Raw genomic sequence first — 21,151 nt, forward strand, 5'->3', positions numbered from 1 at the left:
GTCGGGTTTCTCAAAAACGAATAAAGATAAAAGGCTGAAATTTTCAGAAATGATAGATCTACCGTTTTTCTAATGTACCTCGGTATAGAGAATATCCGCCGTTACTTCCGGTCGTCACCGGAAGGAAATTTGAAAAATTGAATTTTTCGACTTTTTTATTTTTCAATATTTTTCTTTGAAATTTTTACACCTTATAGTGACCCTTTTACTGATTAAGAATATGTAATTAGTTTTAAAATCGATCAAGGCATTCTCGAGAAATTAAGCGTCAAAGTTCTGAAGCGGAGTCCGAGTAGCTCAGTCGTTATAGTCGTGGACATGGCCCAGGCGACCCGGGTTCAAGCCTCGAGTGCCGCAAAATTTTTTTCTCTTTTTTTCGCTTAGATCTACGATTTTATTTTGAATTGATAAGTTTAATCTTATCTTTTCAAAAAATGGACGGAAGACCAACTCGTTGCTCGCAACGAGATCGAATCTAGTTAGGGTCTTCCGTCTTCAGCGGAAGACCCTTCTATTATTGTAATGTTTCTTTTTCACTTTTCTTATTAGGGTCTTCCGTCTTCAGCGGAAGACCCTTCTATTATTGTAATGTTTCTTTTTCACTTTTCTTATTAAGGTCTTCCGTTGGAAACGGAAGACCTTATTGTTTTTGCTTTGTTTCTTTTCCTCTATTATTATTATTCTTTTTTTTTTCTCCCACGTTTTCTCGAAAACGCTTCAGTCGATTTTGATTAAAATTTTAGATCTTGTTTATGACAACATTTGTAAGAAAAGTACATGGGATTTTTTTGGTCGTCACTTCCGGTCCCGAGATATTAAAGATTTTATGTTTTTGCTTGTTCACGAGTTTTCTCCAAAAGTATTTAAGATAGAACTTTTAAATTTTCAGAGATCGTAGAGAGTGAACGGCCGCAGTGTACTACGCATATCCGAACGTCTGCCGTCACTTCCGGTCGTCAGCGGAAGGAAATGAAAAACCTTAATTTTTCAATTTTTTGAACTTGAATTTTTTTTATGTTACTATTCGATAGAGACACTCTAAAAACCTCTGAATATGAAATCTGTTTTAAAATCGATCCATGCATTCTCGAGATTTTGGGCTCCAAAGTTCTGAAGCGAGAGTCCGCGTAGCTCAGTCGTTCGAGTGGTGGACTTGTGTCCAGGCGACCCGGGTTCAGTCCCCGAGTGCCGATTATTTGTTCTTGCTTAACTGTGTTTTGTTTAACGATTTTATCTTTATAATGATGGATTTGAATGTTTTCCGTTTTCTTTTTGTCATAAATAAAAATAATAGCGGCTTTTCTTCAGTACAAATATAGAGCTCTTTTCTGTCAACTGCTCGCTAAATTCGGACGATTGTCGCATTGCCGGCATCAAAGACATGCCGCCGAAGCACCCCTGCAGTTCGACCGCATTAGAGTTCACTGGATCGCTTTGCCGGCATCAAAGAAATGCCGCCATTTCAATGATTGTATACACACAACATTTAGCAATGCACCAACGTTTTTAGTATTCTACATAGCTTAAAAAGAAAGGTTGTTTTGTATTTATTCAAACATTTAGATATGTACATGTATGCATGTATACATGCGTTTATTGACAAATGTTGCGTTTATATTGAATTCCTGAACACTAAAATATCTCTCTCTCTCTCTCTCTCTCTCTCTCTCTCTCTCTCTCTCTCTCTCTCTAAAAGATCTACTACAGGTAACATGGAGTAATGAGGCTAGAGGCTAATGTACATTTGACGTCAAAAAAAGTAAATACGTATTTTTTTCTAGTTACGGGATATTGTCTACGGATGTTATTTTTTGAAATTCACTGTTCAATGATTTAATAACAAATCTATTGACTGTCTGGGATTAAAAAAACCGATTTTTATTATCAACTGAATGCTTAACATTGGTCATTTAGACATAACACTTGGGTATCGTTTGGATTCGGGAAAATGGGGAATAAATAATCATACTGTATTTCTAATGATGTAGGTTATTTTATTTGCTGACTTACCAGAATTTTTTATTATGCAGTTATTGTCGGCAAAGAAAAACTTGAGACAAAAAGAAATATAATACATATGAAAAAGCAGATAAAACAATTATAAATTTCTTTATCAAATCAGAGACGTAAATGTTATTTATGTCTCTGATCAAATCGATTTCTGATTAATCTCTCTCTCTCTCTCTCTCTCTCTCTCTCTCTCTCTCTCTCTCTCTCTCTCATCATACATATGTAGTGTTTAGCATGTAAATGTTATGGCATTTTATATATTTTATTTCTGAAAACTTTAAAAGTAAAAAGTAAATCCATAAATTGCGTTTGATGTAAGATTTTAAAAGATTATTGCAAATGTTTCTCGACTTGTTGCAATACTGCTGTTGTCATAGGCAAAATCCCATCGTGAGCTCTGGACCGGTAAATGTCCGAGTAAAAATAAACTGGCGACTTCGAGAGAATAATGCGTATATTGTAAGACCCATCAACTTAAAATTCGGCAGGAGTGTATCTCAGACATTACTTTTATGAAAAATACATGCACGTTGCGAGTGTTTTAAAGATTAATTGATTTTTTAGGTTTTTGAAGCGAGCTGATAGTTTTCTATCTGGGTCAGAGTTCGACCTCTTTCTTTATGTATGGTTTCATTGAAATTAATGTTGAAATGGGCTTGGCCCCTGTGCAGCCACGTAATATTTCTGTTGCATGTATATTTCTTTTTTTCCGTTTAGTCTGAATCTACGATAGCGTGTGAACTACTTATGAATGTTAGAACTGTGGAAATTACTGCATCAAATTTTTACCGAATAAATTTACGTGTTACTGATTTCGTTATTTCTACATTTATAAAGATTCTATCAATCCTGCTGAAATAAAACAGTCAAACATAATAGTAAACGACACGAACGAAAATTCTCAACACTGAAATACATGGGTAAACTGCATCAGTCATTGTTTTAGGACTTCCCCTAATAGTTGTTACACGAACCCGAGATCCACACCTCAAAATTCTATTTTCGATTTATTTACGACGAAAATCAAGCTCGGGTCTTTTCACCCCCCTCCAGACAAAAACACGCGTCAATATTTCAAATGACCTCGCACTGTTACCAAACCTAAATAGTCAGACATCTTACACTTTGTTTTTCATCTCATACAAAAACTCAGCTCTTCTCCCGGGCGAAAACGCCCCAAATTCAAACACAAATTCGGGAATTATTTCGCGTCACCCATGTTTTGAGACAACTGCAAAGGCTGTGTGTTCTAATCTCGCCGGAGCCAAGATTTGTTCTTTCTCTCTATTTCTTTCTCTGCTTTTTATTTAATTTTCTAACTAAAATAATCAACATAAAAGGGTTGTTGGACTGTAGTACAAGTTGAAAAACACTCTTCAATTAAGATTTAGACAAATACAGTCTTTTATTATTAGGGTCTTCCGTCTTCAGCGGAAGACCCTTCTATTCTTATTGTTATTAGGGTCTTCCGTTTACAAAGGAAGGCCCTCTTTTTTTCTTCGGTTTCTTTTTATTACAGGTTATTAGACCTGTTATTAAGTCAATAGACCTCTTATTTAATATGAAATAAAATGGGACTGGTCCTTAAAATTAAGGATCCTACAGGTGTATAATCCTTCATCCATCGCTCTTTTAGATCACATCTGCATTTCCTGATATGTTTCGTTGATGAAGATAAAAGGCAAGGTCATTTCCTGTTCTAAAAATCGGACGGAAGACCTCCTCGTTGCTCGCAACGAGATCGAGTCTAGTTATTATTCTTTTTTTGTCTTACAAATTTTGTGCAGGCGATTTCTCGGAGATGACTCGTTCGATTTCCTTCAAATTTTCAGGGGTGATGCCTAGTCATATGAATTTTATACCGCAGGAACAATTTTTAAAAATTCACTTCCGGTCGGAAGTTATCGTCGTTTTACGATTTTTAAAAGTCAATTTTGTCGGCGATGTTTCTCAAAAACGAGTAAAGATAGAGAACTGAAATTTTCAGAGATGATAGATCTAGCAATATCCTCGTGTACCTCGGTCAAGAGAATGTCCGCCGTCACTTCCGGTCGTCACCGGAAGCAAATTTAAAAAATGAAAATTTTCAACTTTTTATTTTTATATATTTTTTCCAATAAGATGATAGTGACCCTTTTACTGATTCAGAATATGTAATTTGTTTTAAAATCGATCAAGGCGTTCTCGAGAAATTAAGCGTCAAAGTCCTGAAGCGAGAGTCCGAGTAGCTCAGTCGATAGAGTCGTGGACATGGCCCAGGCGACCCGGGTTCAAGCCTCGAGTGCCGCAAAATTTTTTTTCTCTTTTTTTTCCTTAGATCTACGATTTTATCTTTGAATTGATAAGTTTAATCTTATCTATTCAAAAATTGGACGGAAGACCCACTCGTTGCTCGCAACGAGATCGAATCTAGTTATTATTCTTTTTTTGTCTTACAAATTTTGTGCAGGCGATTTCTCGGAGATGACTCGTTCGATTTCCTTCAAATTTGCAGGGCTGATGCCTAGTCATATGAATTTTATACCGCCGGAACAATTTTTAAAAATTCACTTCCGGTCGGAAGTAATCGTCGTTTTACGATTTTTAAAAGTCAATTTTGTCGGCGATGTTTCTCAAAAACGAGTAAAGATAGAGAACTGAAATTTTCAGAGATGATAGATCTAGCAATATCCTCGTGTACCTCGGTATAGAGAATGTTGGTCGTCACTTCCGGTCGTCACCGGAAGCAAATTTAAAAAATGGAAATTTTCAACTTTTTATTTTTATATATTTTTTCAGATAAGATGATAGTGACCCTTTTACTGATTCAGAATATGTAATTTGTTTTAAAATCGATCAAGGCATTCTCGAGAAATTAAGCGTCAAAGTTCTGAAGCGAGAGTCCGAGTAGCTCAGTCGATAGAGTCGTGGACATGGCCCAGGCGACCCGGGTTCAAGCCTCGAGTGCCGCAAATTTTTTTTTTACGATTTTTCGCTTAGATCTACGTTTTAATCTTTGAATTGATAAGTTTGATCTAATCTATTCAAAAATCGAACGGAAGACCCACTCGTTGCTCGCAACGAGATCGAATCTAGTTCTTATTATTATTCTTTTTTTTTCTTACCGATTTTGTGCAGACGATTTCTCGGAGATGGCTTGGTCGATTTCGCTCAAATTTTCAATATAAACGTGTTTTTATCTAAACCTGATATATAATTTTTTTTTTTTGGAAAAACACTTCCGGCCGGAAGTTATCGTCCGTTTACGATTTTAAAAAGTCAATTTTGTCTGTCGGGTTTCTCAAAAACGAGTAAAGATAAAAGGCTGAAATTTTCAGAGATGATAGATCTAGCGTTTTTCTGGTGAACCTCGGTCAAGAGAATGTCCGCCGTCACTTCCGGTCGTCACCGGAAGGAAATTTCAAAAATTGAATTTTTCGACTTTTTTATTTTTTAATATTTTTCTTTGAAATTGTTACACCTTATAGTGACCCTTTTACTGATTGAAAATATGTAATTAGTTTTAAAATCGATCAAGGCATTCTCGAGAAATTAAGCGTCAAAGTTCTGAAGCGGAGTCCGAGTAGCTCAGTCGTTATAGTCGTGGACATGGCCTAGGCGACCCGGGTTCAAGCCTCGAGTGCCGCAAATTTTTTTTCATTTTTTTTCGCTTAGATCTACGATTTTATCTTTGAATTGATAAGTTTAATCTTATCTATTCAAAAATTGGACGGAAGACCCACTCGTTGCTCGCAACGAGATCGAATCTAGTTATTTTTCTTTTTTTTTCTTACAAATTTTGTGCCCGCGATTTCTCAAAAACGGCTCGGCCGATTTTCATGAAAATTTCAGATCTGCTAGATATTGATCTTAACTTAATATACATTTTTTTATTTTGATGACGTCATTTCCGTTCTTGAGATAATGACGTTTTAGCGATTTTCAGAGGGTTGGCTTGTCCAAGGATCTACTCCTAAACGGTAAAAGATATTGAGTTCAAACTTTCAGGGATTGTAGACAAGAGATTGTAGATGTGTCATTTGGCATTCATAATTGTCATGCTCAAAAAGCGTTAAAGCTCGCCTGGTCCCGAAAATTGAGACTAAAAAAACGTCATAAATTTTTCTGGTTAACTTTGTTAATCTCTTTTCTGAAAAATATTTTGTTAAGACATGTAATGTAAAAAAAGTTTATATTTACAAGAGCTTTCATTCGATATCAAGAAAAAGGGGCTGGCCCCTCAAACTAGGGGACCAAAGGGCTCTAAAGTCTTTTATCTGTAGCCCTTTACTGAGAGATATTTTGTAAAAGGTTATAGAAGCAGATATGTTTATCTTACAGTTATGTATCCAAGCAATGTAATGATTTTATCATGCATTACGTAATTAGGGGTTTTTAGGGGTCAAAAGTCCAAAATTTTGATCACCCATACCTCAGAAAGGAAAAATATTTTGAAATGCAGTATAGAAGGAAAGTTGCTCAAAATGATGTACTTAACAAAATGCAACCTTTAAAATTTCGTTAAACGGCCCCTATAAGGAGATAAGGGGTTGGCCCCTAAAATATTTTTTCCATATAACTCAAGAACGGTAACGAATTTCTAAACACTTGTTGAACAAAATGTGTTTAGAATTAAAGGACCTTGAGATTGATATCAAGAAAAAGGGGCTGGCCCCTTAAATTAGGGGACCAGACGGCTCTAAAGTATTTTATCTGTAGCACTTTACTGAGAGTTATTTTGTGAAAGGTTATAGAAGCAAATATGTTTATCTTACAGTTATTTATCCAAGCAATGTTATGATTTTATCATGTCATATGTAATTAGGGGTTTTTAGGGGCCAAAAGTCCAAAATTTTGATCACCCATATCTTAGAAAGAAAAAATATTTTGAAAAGCAGTATAGAAGGAAAGTTGCTCAAAATGATGCGTCATCATTGTATCATGCGACTGCCATATCACGTGACCACTATGAACAAAAAATGAACATAAAATATTGTACTGTTATATATATATTTTAGAAATATATTGATTTGAGTGACTGTTATTGATTTTAAATAGAACATGCCAGTTTAACTAAAGTATACGTGTTTTCATCACAAACATTTTATAAGCCCCTTCACGATAACTGCGGGACTGCTTTTCGCGCATGCGCACAAACACTTCCGCAGGGCAACTTTCTTTTTACTGAAACCGCTCTTCTTTCGTTTTAATCATAACAAACACAAAGCTATGGTGCGTGCTTGTTGTGTTGTTCAGTGCACAAATCGGGATGACTCGAAAGATATCTTTTCATTGATATTTTTAAAAATGACCGACGAAGCGAACCTACTATGTACATGATGTATACGCAATTCCAGTCTTAACAGGGGCTTACTAGGCTATATGTCTTTGGCTATGGTTTTTTTTTATTAAGCTATTTTCAGAGAAATTATGTTTTCATATAACTCCCAAAGATTCTATCATACTCTTTAGACTGTTCATTGAAGATAAACCATGAAATCACGGCAACATGCTAACACTTTAATTTACTTCGTGAAAAATTAATTTCATAGTTTGACAAACGGTGTTTCTCATTGTATGCATTGAGAAAAGGAGAAAAAAGATTGCTTTATTTGTTATTTTATTGTTTGTCATGTTTTGAAAATGTAGAAAACAGATTCTTCTAGTCATTGTTTGCACAAATTATAGCCCTAACTACTGGTGTATGCAATTTGTAAAAATGTTTTTATTTTGTTAAACTTTACAGATTTCCCAAAGATGTTCGAAAGCGTCGTGCCTGGATTAGGGCAATCAACAGAAAAAACTTTGCACCTAATGAGTTTTCCTGCATTTGTTCAGAGCATTTTGAGTTTGGATGGCATAGTGATGACCCGGATGATGCCAATTATGCCCCGACCATCTTCTCTTACAAGGAAAAAACAGTTGATCATGAGAGAGAAGAGAGAGTATCAAGAAGAAATCTGCAGAAGGTAAGTTTGAAAAAAAAAATAGGTACTATTAAATAAACCAAAAAACAAAAAATATTAATTAACAACAAAAATAATACATGTATTAATAATCTTTTTTGTTGTTGTTACATGTATGTAAAATTGCACTTTAAACGATTGATTCAAAATTAATTATATTCATATTAATTAAATAATATAGATTTTTACAGAATTACAAATCTAGAATTAACAATTTCTTCATTTATTGACTGCAAACACTTATATTCAATAGGAATTTGAAGAGTCTTAAGATAGAGCTAGAGAGCAGGAGAATAGGAGTTTGAGCTTTTCTGTGTTTGCCCATTCTTACAGCAAAGGTGAGAGCCATTTATATTGACTATCATGGTTGTGTGCTTTTTAATAATAACTTTGAAAATCAGATATGCAAAACATTGAGTGGATGAGCTAGTTAATTTCTACACATTATATGATGTTAATTATAATACAGACATCCTTTGTATGAAATTTACATTTACAGATAAGGAGGAAGAGATGATTTCTGATCTTGCAGCACCCATGACAGAGATTGAAGATGATGTAGAGACAGGAGTCAGATTGACTAGAGACATAGGTATTGATATTGGAGAACAACTCATTCACTTCTACCATAGGAAAAAGTTTGTTCAAAGTTTGAAGTACTGTTGTATATTAATTAGTGGATTTTATTCTATAATTACAGGTGTACAGTGTGACCCAGATCCTCTTTTACAGGAGAACATGAGATTAAAGTTGGAACTCAGACGGATGCAGGACAACAAATGGTCTGTTTCAAAGATCAAAGATGATGATGCCATGACTAAGTTCTATACAGGACTTCCAAGCTTTGCTGTGTATTTGTGGCTGTTTAAGTATGTTTTCTTTAATTCTTATTTTTTTGGTCATTGGAAAGAATAAGAAAAAGAGTTGAAATTCTCAATTTGGAATTTCATGATTTATGGCCTTTTTATGTACAAGTACATATAAATATTGTATGTTCCTAATGAACAATTTTAGCTACCTGGCACCTAAATGCGAGAAGATGGAATACTGGCGTGGAAGTCCATCAACCCCTGATGAGAGGACTAGATCTAGGCGGTGCATGGCTCTTGATCCAATCGACCAATTCTTAGCAACCATGATGAGACTGAAGGTAACACATAATTACTGGCAATGAATCTGTATTTATCATGTACTATCATATTCATTTACAGAAACCATAGACTCTGACTTGTATGTCATAGAACTTTAAAAAATATAACTTTAGGTCGGATTGTATGTCCAGGACATGGCAGAGCGGTTTGGTGTGTCCGTGGGTGCATTCTCTCAGTACTTCACCACCTGGGTTTGCCTACTCTACAAGGAACTTAAGGAGCTGAACCCCTTTCCATCAAGGGATGTTATTCAGAGAAATATGCCGTCATGTTTTAAATCTTTCCCTAATTTAAGAGTTATACTTGATTGTACTGAAATCTTTATTCAAAGATCCAGCAGTCTGGTTAATCAGAATCAGTCATTTTCAAATTACAAGCATCACACTACTTTAAAATTTCTTGTTGGAATCACTCCTTCTGGTGTGATTTCATTTGTTTCAGAGGGCTTTGGTGGAAGAGTTTCAGACCGACAGATGATTGAGCGCACCTGTCTATTAGACCTCATAGAAGAGGGCGATGGAGTGATGGCAGACAAGGGTTTTACCATCAAAGACATGTTAGAGAAAAAGGGATGCACTCTTAATATTCCACCTTTTCGTTCTTCTTCTAATCAGTTTACAACTCAAGAAGTTTTAAATACTCAAGAAATTGCTAACTTAAGAATTCATGTGGAAAGAGCTATTGGTCGCGTCAAAAATTTTCATATATTTGATGGTGTTCTTTCTCTTTCTTTAGTGCCATTATCATCCCAGATGTTTTCTGTTTGCTGTTGGATAACAAACCTTGATGTACCTTTGATTGAAAGTTAGGTATGTATAGTCAAACACTTTCTATGCTTATGTTGATAAACATTATAATAAAAACTAAGTCATTTATGAATTTGATAAAAAGCATAATAGAAATTTAATGTTTAGTGTAAAAGGGTGAAATGTGACTAACAAAAAATTCAACTAATTTTGGCAACATGGCAGAACAAAATTCAACATCAAAGTTAATTCTTTCAACAAAGCAGTTGCTTTGGCTGGCAGCGGTCCATACAACAAAATCTCCCCACGAACATCCCATTATTGCCATTTCCCCTTGGATTTGGGCATAATATTTATGACTTCTATTTAGTCTAGGCCCTTCATTGGTAATTTCCAAGCAGAACCCAGCTTGTCCTGCTAGCTCATGTACCTGAAAGAGTTCACAAAGTTGTTCAATGAATGTGCTTTGAAGATGATAAAAAAGTTGTTGACTCTTGCACAGTTTGTTTTACCTCTTTATCAGTAATAACATTTCCAGAGATCGAGTATGGACATTTGATCTCAAGAACCCCTGTTTGGTTCCCCTCGGGCATGGATTTATTATGCACCCAACCATCACTAGATGCTCCTAAAAAGGCATTGGTTGGGTAGATGGTGAGTCCAGATGCCTCCGTTGTTAAATCAGTCACAGCATTTTGCAGTGTCAGGTAGTCCTTGAGAGCCTCCTCTTCCTTGTCTACTCCCCACTGGACTGGTGGAGGTAGTGTCTGGTACCTAGTATGAGATTTTATTTAGCAGAATTATAAACTTAAAGTATTTCTTAAAGATTTTTATACCTGTAAGTTTTATGAAAATGTACCTGTCAAGATTAGAACCATTCACAATCTGGTTCACTAAGGAGACAGGATTTGTTCCAGAGCTTAGAACTGCGCCAAATAAGGAACTAGTTATTCTCCCCTTGTGCAGGTCTCTCCACAGGCTGCATGCCCTCTGTCCTCTTGTTTTCTCCTCAATGTACGAGCTGAGGCTTTCATTGATTGATATTGTCATGGGCACTATGTACAAAAAAGTAATTGAATAATCCTTCTCAGTTTTACTTTTACATTTTTTGACTCTATGTTTACATGTATACAAAACATTTCTTACAGTTCTCATCAGACAGGATCAGAGCTTTCATCGCCTTTTTCCTCGGATCCTCTGTTGACTCTACCTCCACTTCAGATTCAAACTCTGGGCTTTCATCCGGAATATTTCACAAGTGACCCATGCCTTTCAAAAGAATTTAATATTTATTAAATTATGTTATGTTTTCAGAGGAGTTTTAGTTTAAGTTTTTTTTAAATTGTCCATCATATAAGATGTCAGGGAATTGAAATTATCTGTTGTTGTTATAAATGTATTTTTCTTAATTATGTAGTCAAAATTAAATTTTAAACCAAGATCATGTTGGAGTATGTTAACTGACTAGTATTGGGAAATATGCTCTTGAGCAATTTAAGCTGCTCAAGAGAGTGGCAGATATTGAACTCTCTCTGTGTTGGATGACGCGGATCAAAATCCAACTTTCTTCCATCCGTGGTCCTGTGCTCAATCTCGCCACTCTCTTGCAGTTTTGGTTTGGCAAAATTCCACTCCTTGAGGGGCTTAGGGTCCATCTTGATTGGTCTCGGCACATTCCACATACATTGTTTCGACGTAGCACTGTCTGATTTCAAAACCTCATGTAAATGGAGATGGTGCAAATGGAAGAGGAGGCCACCAATATGGCTGCAAGATTGGGCTAATCTGTAATGATAATATAAATTATTGATTAATATATAATTATATATTTTTCCATCTCATTAATATTAATATTAATGTTATACTGGAACCAATAATTATTCATCAAATTAAATACACATTGTTCAAATGATCCACCAGTAAATTTGCTCAAGACTCCAGCATTGCCTGTATTTTACAGGGTGCTTGATTTGAAAGGGTTTGAAAGCATTAAATGAAATATTTTTATGGAATTTAAATATTTTCTGAGAGAACAGCTGAATGGTAAAAAGCTCCTACCCAATTGGGCATTCACAGTAGGCAAAACACAAATTCTGTTTGTCCTCGATGCAAATATACACTTTGTATTTTGCCTTTTTCATTGAAGCAAGACAAAATCCTCTGATGTATTCAACAGAATCATCAATCTAGAATAAATGATTTGATAAAATGATTATCAAATAGGCAATATATTATATATATAATACACGCATCTATTCTACAAATTGTTATTGTATCCTCTTTAAGGATCAGATATTTGTAAAAGATAAACAATATGTTTAACTTGTCTAAACTGACATATGTCATATTAAAATATGATAAAAATTTGTGGAGCAAGCTTGCAAATGCTCTTATGAAAAAAAAACTTCTTTCCCATCAACTGTACGTCGTAAAATCATGTGATGATAGATTTATTGAAAGGAGATCTTGGGCAGGGAATTGGGAGGGATGGCAGAATAAGACGCTAACTGCAATGGGGGGAGGTTTTCATGACCAGGTATATCTGGAATAATACCATCAAGTGTTGTAGCCTGGAACTTAATAGGCAAATCAGTCAGTGCACCCTTTCTTTTCCTCTTTTGGTCATTTGAATTCTCCCGGGTAGCCATCTTCGACGAAGTATATAAACACGGAAGTGCCCGTAGTGCACGAAGTTCGACTCTTAATTTTAAGTTTAAATAGCGTAATACCTTGTATTTTTTCTCATAAAAAGTGAGATCTGGATACAATGATTACTTTAAAATAAAAAACAAACACACTTTCACTTAAAAATACTTTATTTCATGCGTGTGAATTTTTGTTCTTTCGTAGTAGAAATAGTGACCTACATAGCAGTTGCCCTGCGGAAGTAGTTATGCGCATGCGTGGAATTTATCGTGAAACAGTCTATTGACCGCCTTAACTGTACTGCGTAATACATGTATTGGATTAAAAACAAAAAAGTTTGGGCATTTATGAACTCCCAAAATTAACTAGGTTATCAAAGTTACAACATTGTAATGACGTTCCGGTATCCGACCCTCTATTAGCTGTTAGAAATATCTGATGCATCAAATCTTCAATATTCTTATATTAAAATAGTATATTTACCTAGAAAAAAATTCCAAAAATATACAGTTATTCAGAAATTTCTGCTTGCGTCGCAATATGGAAATGACAGCGCAGTCTACACTTGAAACAAAACTGCTGAGATTTCCAGTCGATTCTTAGTCGAAGCCCCAAGTTCAGGGCCCTGGGGAATTTGTTGCAGCCACCATAATGAAATGACCAACACTGCTTGTTTTAAACACAGTTTAATTGGTTTGTTAACAGAACCTGTCAACATGCATTAGGATTAGATGTTTATAGATGTTTATAGAGCAGCAAAATTACAGTCAGCATAGCACAGCTAATTTATCAATGAGGTGTAATATTGAGTCAGGCATAATTATAAATAAAGTGAAACGCAAAATGCTAACTTTTCTATGTAAAATTTATCAAATCATCTACAGTCATGCATATTTTGAAAATTTTAAATCCGCCAGTGATTGTTGACCTAAAATTAGTATTCCACTGGCTGTAGCTAACCTTGTAAGTAAATTAAGTTGCATGACATCCTCATACCACACAACTTCAATAAAACTTTTTTTTTAAAATCAATTTTCATATAATTAGCAATAAAGAAAACCCCCAAGAACACATGTCCATCTCACTGAAGTGTAACTTTGAGAAGCGCATATTTTTTTTTTGAGGCAGATATGTCGCTATATTGGGGTCTGTAAGTCAAGTAAACTTATCTGTCCTAACTTGCAATACTTTGATGATTTCTATGGCGACCACCTGCATAGCATTATGTAGTCGTATTTCATAACATCTTATCCCAAGAAAACATTACATTTGACTTAAAACTTTTAATTATAATATATATATTATTCTGTTCATAACTATATATAATAGAAGTTTAGCGTGTTCGACATGTTAATTTATTATAGCCACGTTCTCAGATCCTTTAATGTGAAAATCAAAGTCTTGTTGTTTGAAAATTGACCACTTTGAAGAAAGCACCCTTCGAACTGTTGAATAATTACATAACAATTGATGATCTGCAGCCATAAATAAGCTGGGGCTATATATGTTCTGAGCTGTTTGCGCTGTTCAAAGTGACACAAGATTTTCGGTAGCACGTGGCGATTGAATTTACGCAATAAAGTAAGTTGAAATTTACAAAGACTGACCGAATAAAAAAACGGGTGGGAAAGAGAAACACGCTCAGGAGAAAATGTTACACATAAGAAGTCGCTATCAAATGATTTCCGACAGATCTGAAATTTAAAAAAAAGAGAGCACTTGGCAGCGGGACGGTGGGAGGGCAACACAGAAATAAGTTCGTTTTCACAATGAAACTAACGACCATGTAGAAACACTACAGAAGTTATTAATATGTGACCGATAGAATCTAAACAAAACTTGTTTCAAAACTCATGTGAATATTCCTTAAAATAATCACCTAATGCCTTAATGCAGGGCATTCTATTATCGTGTCAGCACCTACCGCAAACATGGCGCTTTGATCATAATTTGATTTGATTTTTTAAATTACCTTGTACGCTGTCGTATAAATCAATGCTTAATCAACTGTACGAGTAAAATAAATTTATCGGTTCATCTGAAACCAATATAATAGTTTAAAACATAATAAAAATAGTTGCGTTCGTACAAAATACCAAACATGCACGCGTGATAAGGTACATGTAGAGGTCACTTGCGCGGGATCTCCTCGGCCATGTGCGAGGGATGATCATTATTTAAAGGTTTTGATATTTGTGTTGTTGTTTTTTTGTTGTTGATTGAAAACATTATTTGTACAGTTTTTAAAACATTTAAGACTTACAAACCAACCATTCAAATATGTCTCACGAGTATTTCCGATTTGGAGTAATATCGCTTTTATTAATTTTCAGAACGACTTTTTAATTTACTCTCCAATGTTTAATTTAACTAAATACAAAATGAACAAACTTTTATAACATTAAATAAAAACAGTGCACATGGTGACCGATTTTCTCGGCCGTGGGCGAGGGATAGCTTACGTAATAATACGCATCTCTGATTCAAGGTGGATTTTAAATGCATGCAGTATGATAACTAAAATTTAATGCACAGAATTTTATTCAATAAGTATTTTGTGTTTTACTAGAAAAGAAAAAGAATGGTTTGTTTTTCGATTCTCGTCTTTAAGGATTGTGCACTAAAAGAACTAAACAACAATGACTTTAACTTCTATAAAAAAAAAGCATGTGTTCTAATTTTTTTCTCATGAATTAAAGCCTCCTGTATAAACCATCATACTTTCTGTGGTAACTTTTTGCCAGTTTTACGCGCAAAGACTTTCGTTAACTTGCCAAATGAAAGCAGGTACATGTTAACATGTAAAGCTTTTTACACTCATACTACACAAATCACTTACAAAATAACATTGTAACGACCTTTATGAGATCCCAACAAACAACTTTTACAGCGACGGCAATATCGAAAACCTAACCGTTTTTGAGTTATTAAGCAAAATCTTTTGAGGGCTACTGGCCCTTAATTTAAGGCGCCAGCCCTTTTTTATTGGTGTCAAATGAAAGCCCTTAACATTATGCACAACTTTTGTTCTATATGTATTTAGGAAATATTTCAAACTAAAAAGTTACAAAGCTAAAACATGAGAAAAATTTCGCTATTTTTAAAACATAGATTTCGATTGATTAATTCGAGTCGAATAATTGGAAGAAACTAAAATCCAAAAATCAGAGGACAATATTCAAAGTGTCAATAATAAAGATTTTTAACTATAAATTATTTGCTACAGACCATTTCGGAGCCTTTGTCTGGAAACTAACGCCCCTAAAATTTTAGAAATAGGGGAATAACTCAAAACCGGAAGTTGCGATTTCAATTTTTTTGTGCTCTAGAAACCTAATTCAATTTACAATATACCGTGAAAATTTGAATGAAATCAGATGACAAACAAAAAAGTTATTGATTTAAAAACGTCTAGAAGAAGAAAAATTATAATGAAAAAGAACCATCAGAATCAGTACAAGGTCTTCCGTTGGAAACGGAAGACCTTAATGATGAAATGTACTGCATGTTATGTACTATAATTACATCTCGTCTGTATGTCTGTCCGTCTGTCACTCTTCCGTACACAAATTTTCAGTTTTTTTCTAATAACTTTTTTTAGGGTTGCCCAATCAAGTTCAAATTTGGTATGGTAGAAATAGAAGTAGACAGAAATACATATTTTGATGCTAAGTTTGGTTCTCTATGTCTTCTGGTTTGGAGCTGGGGGTGGGTAGATACCTTAACTATGCATAAGAATGAATGGGCAAAGACATATAACTGCTGAGAATGTTACCATTGTATACTTGGAAGGCTGTGCAATATTTGTCCTATTGGATTAATTAACCTTCCACAGGAAGAAAATCCTAAGCTTTATCTGTCACATTGAGAATAATTACTGCACTGCCTGTGTCTGCAAATAAGCTTTGTTTTGAAGTTAAGGTCAGTTTTGAATGATGTTTAGTATTGTGTACATTCTTTGAAATTTGGATTTAAAATATAATATTCATACTTTATTTTGGTTAAAATACCGTACACAATGATTTATGATAATTTTATTGAATTCTAAAATCAAGATATATATTAAGATATCCTTTTTCAATTATTTTATTTTTTTAATTATTTATTTTATTTTTTTCTGCCTTTATGCTGTTAATTTTAACAGGTAATTAGATAATAACCCCATTCTGTCATTTCTAAAAAAAAAATCTTATTGTAAATTTAGAAGAAAAGGAGTAGAAAGCAGAACAATAATCCCCTGGGATTAATTATCTTGCCTGCTGCAGAAAATTTAGAGGCTTATCTCTATCTGTCATATGAAGATTAATGAACACCTTTGTCTGAAGTTGAGGGTCAACCCTGGGTGATACAATGTATTTGCATTCACTAAAGGCTTGCATTTTATATAACACCTGTTTAAATCTTTTTTAAATACACATTTAATTTAGTTTTTTCTAAGACATGAGGCTATCCCTGTCTTATGCAGATACAAGGTTACTATTTAGAGTTTTTGGACATTCAGGAATTATCTTGAAATTTTAAAAATACAGTTGTTACTTATAATTTTCATTTTTTTTTTACCACCTTTTTTATATTGCAGTTCTTTACATCTTGACTGGTCAGTTTTCTAGTTTTCCATGTAAACAAGAAACGATATATAAGGTCTGCTTTCACAAGAAAGCAAACCATCTCTTCACTTGACGAGGTACGAATAGCATATCGTAAACTGTTAATAAACATGATGACCCAAGACTTTTCATAAACTTTTAAATTCGAATTAGGATGCGAACGCACGTTGAGAATGTTAGAATCCAAAAACAGCGAAGATGAAACCATCATCGATGTTAGACTGTTCGCCGACGATCAACCAACTGAGAAAGGACAGGCCATGACCTAATCCAGGTGGCGTATCTTATGTGATAACGACGAACAAATCGACCAAAAACTGGAAGAAGTAAAAAGGGACGAACGGGTAGACTACCAACTGCACCTCGGCGCAAATGTACATGTGTCAATCACATCACCATACAAGTGTGTGAACATTAAAAAATTCGAGTTTGCGCAGAACTCTGCCAAGAAAAAAATGTAACCCACCACTTTCCCTCAGGATACCGGAGTGGAATCGACTGAAGAACAACCTTCGGGAAATCAATTTCCAGCTACCAGTGGAGTTTGACAGTGTTGTACCATGTTATGCGCGACCAGACCACAGCAATCAGATGGGTTTGCTCGAGTGCCCGGAGTGCAAGCCAAGCCTAGACATTGACAATATATGAATTGTTAAATTTATTGAAGTTGGATACATTTAGTTGTTGTAAGTTAACAAGCATTCCAAGAGTATTGCATAAGCAATACACGTCCCCTACCGGTTTGTGGAAATTGTGAAAACAATGCACTGATATGCTGAATATCGAAGCCGAACATTAAAAAATTGGAATATAAAAAATTAATTTTCTCGAAAATATGTCAACCAGATGCTACAAAAGTGTAAACTTGATCTGTAGTTTGACATTTTAAAGCTGTTCAGCAAATTTCATATTATTCCTCAAACGCATAAGGAAATAAAGTGTGGAAAACTGAAGTGGGACAGACAGACGGACGCAGAGGAAAGCTATAGTCCCCTCCGGTGAAAACCGGTAGGGGACTAATAAATGTATTGTCATAATAAGTTTGTTCATGTTTTATGTGTTTAAATACAGTCACACGAAGCTCTTATCAGTCATTATCAAATCTTCAACATGTTTCCGTTTAATGGTTGTACAACAATTTCAATTTCGGGCACAACGGGTTCGGGTAAAACAACCTTTGTGAGGAAACGCATCCAAAATATGGCCGAAATGTTTGAGCCCGTAACTCCTAGAAGAGTATTATACTGTTAAGGTGTCTATCAGAACGATTTTCAGGTCATGGAAAGTCGATTTCCGTTTGTGACTTTTCAAAAAGGCTTACCATCCGACTCTGACATAAAGGAACTTAGCGGTGATCATAATTTGATTGTTATTGACGATTTAATGAACGAATGAATGAACAACAATGATATGGAAAAACTGTTTGCACAGGGGGCGCATCATAAAAAGTTGAGTGTATTATACTTAAATCAAAACATGTATTTTCAAGGGAAACATTCAAGGACCATCAATTTAAATACCCATTACTTGGTTTTGTTAAAAAAATCCAAGAGATGTTTCGCAAATTCAGTGTTTATGCAAACGGGGATTTTACCGGGAAATCTCAAACTTTGATTGAAGCATACAATGACTGCACGAGAAAAACTTATGGTTACCTTGTGTTAGATGTATCTCCCCATAGTGAAGAGGACTATCGCATCCGGACTGGCGTCTTTACCGACTAGACCTGTGTTGTATATAAACCCTTGTAGACTTTAAATTGTGTTCATTTGTAGGGAAATTGTCAAAGGAGAATGTAGAAATCACAGGGACCAAGCCCGTTTTAACATTAATTTCAATGTAACCATAAATAAAGAAAGGGGTTGAACTCTGACCCAAATAAAAAACTACCAGCTCGCTTCAAAAGCCTAATAAATCAATTAATTTTTAAAACACTCGCAATATGTATTTTTCGGAAAAGTAATGTCTGAGATACACTCATGCCGAATTTCAAGTTGATGGGTCTTAAAATAGCGGAGATATACGTCATTATTCTTGACCAATATTGGAAATAATAGATTATTTACAATATGTATGAACGGCAATTGATAGATGTAAAATACCTAACAAGAAAATTGCCAGTATTATTATATAATGATATATTAACTCAGTTTTGAACTTTTTTTGCAGTAAATACAATGCTGCTATCCTGAAAGTTGACAAGGATAGGATAGGATAGGTTGCACGATACATGATAGAAATATAAAAGTGAAGTTCTATCCTATCCTATCCTGCATCCAATCAGATTCGAGTATAAATTTCAGAGCTATTTTGCGAAGCGAAAATTGGCTTCACAAAGTATTTTCAATGTCAATTTAATACGTTTTGCAAGTTAAACCATTTAAGAATAATTATTATATCAAGAACGCGGTGCATAACATTGATGCGCGCTAAGGTAGCAAGGGACAGTTTCTGACATAAGATATAGGAATACATTGTGTATATGAAATGGATTTGATTATTTCCGTAGGAGTGTGATAACTTTGATGATCAACGTCAACTCAGGGTGCTATCTCTCATCTTCATGTAATGCATGTCCCCTATTGTGCCATGTGAAATGTGTACACAAAATGTCCCCAATTGTACCCTGTAAAATGTGAACACAAAAAAATGTCCCAAATGCTGTTTTATCTAAAATGTGTACACAAAATGTCCCCAATACTGTTTTATCTTAAATGTGTACACAGCGAGTCCAAAATGTACCATGTAAAAGGTGTACACACAAAATGCTCCTTGTTGAATGATTGCTTCTTAAGTATGCTGTGGCAGGTTTAGACAGTAGGAATACAGTGTACATATAAAATGGATTTGATTACTTCCGTAGGAGTGCGATAAAATTGATGTTCAACGACAACTCAGGGTGCTATCTGTCATCTTCATGTAATGCATGTCCCCAATTGTACCTTGTTAAATGTGTACACAAAATGTCCCCAATTGTACCTTGTAAAATGTGTACACAAAATGTTGCCAATTGTACCATGCAAAATATGTACAAAAAAAGGCCCGTTGTTGATTGATACAAATAAATACAGGTTTTGTCATTTGATATCATAATTGATACACAATATGCTTATAAGGTGTAATGATTTTAAACTTGATGATTGAATTTCAGTGAAACAACGACGAGGACAAGGAAGATCTGGCAAGAATGACTCCTCGTCTTCCTCTCTCTCCTCCTCCTCCTCCTTTTCCTCAAAGGAGATGGCCACTGGTGAAGGCAGGAGGGATGACAAACAGACACCTGTTGATTTAGGTGTGTATAGAAATTAGATTAGGATTGGTTTGCAGTGTATTGTAGAACATAGTGATGAAGTTGATTACTCAACTACATGTAATTTATTTTTTGACTTGTAGCACACAATATAACGAATATGGACATATGTAGCACAGAGTGGGGCGAAAAAGATGATGACAGGGAAGAATGCACATAAGAAGGTGATAATATTGGTAAGTATGCTGTGGCAGGTTTATACAGTAGGAATAGATTGTGTATATGAAATGGATTTGATTATTTCCGTAGGAGTGTGATAACTTTGATGATCAACGTCAACTCGGGGTGCTATCTCTCATCTTCATGTAATGCATGTCCCCTATTGTGCCATGTGAAATGTGAACACAAAATGTCCCAAATGCTGTATTATCTAAAATGTGTACACAAAATGTCCCCAATACTGTTTTATCTTAAATGTGTACACAAAGAGTCCTTGAAAAATACAATGCAAACTATTTATGTACACATTTCTTTTCTTGTGTATATTTAGTTAAAGTCGATATTATTTCCTGTGTATAGTGATTTGCAAACCTTGGGTAGAAAACGGCATATCCTAGAGGTTTCTACACCTGTTCAAGACAAAAGATAACCACTAAATTGCAAACTACTTTGTCTAACTGTACAACACCCCCCCCCCCCTCTTCTATCTTACAGAAGGGGTTTCTTGATTAATGAGTGTCGTCGATCCAGACATTCTCTTATTATGATCGTTATGTGAGAGAGAGAGAGAGACAGA

At 34.9% G+C, this 21,151-nt stretch overlaps 1 protein-coding gene and 1 pseudogene across 1 annotated transcript; one reads left to right on the plus strand and one right to left on the minus strand.

Moving 5' to 3' along the window:
* Positions 1-11,293, plus strand: part of LOC128174601 (uncharacterized) — a 31,054-nt pseudogene extending 19,761 nt beyond the window's left edge.
* LOC128174602 (uncharacterized) lies at positions 10,010-11,116 on the minus strand. Its single transcript, XM_052840116.1, has 4 exons — positions 10,999-11,116; positions 10,712-10,907; positions 10,365-10,626; positions 10,010-10,282 (listed from the first exon to the last, which is right to left on the minus strand). Exons 1-4 carry the CDS (start codon positions 11,027-11,029, stop codon positions 10,010-10,012), a joined length of 762 nt encoding a protein of 253 aa, XP_052696076.1. The 5' UTR covers positions 11,030-11,116.
* Positions 11,294-21,151: the final 9,858 nt, after the last annotated feature.

Source organism: Crassostrea angulata, chromosome 2, assembly GCF_025612915.1.
Source record: "Crassostrea angulata isolate pt1a10 chromosome 2, ASM2561291v2, whole genome shotgun sequence".
In the NCBI taxonomy this organism is placed as follows: Eukaryota; Metazoa; Mollusca; class Bivalvia; order Ostreida; family Ostreidae; genus Magallana; species Magallana angulata.

Coding starts and splice junctions, on each gene's coding strand:
- LOC128174602 (XM_052840116.1), bottom strand. CDS start 11,029: ATGAAAGCTCTGATCCTGTCTGATGAGAACT. Junction 10,908..10,998: donor GATCCTGTCTGATGAGAACT/GTAAGAAATGTT, acceptor TTTTGTACATAG/TGCCCATGACAATATCAATC. Junction 10,627..10,711: donor AATGGTTCTAATCTTGACAG/GTACATTTTCAT, acceptor ATCTCATACTAG/GTACCAGACACTACCTCCAC.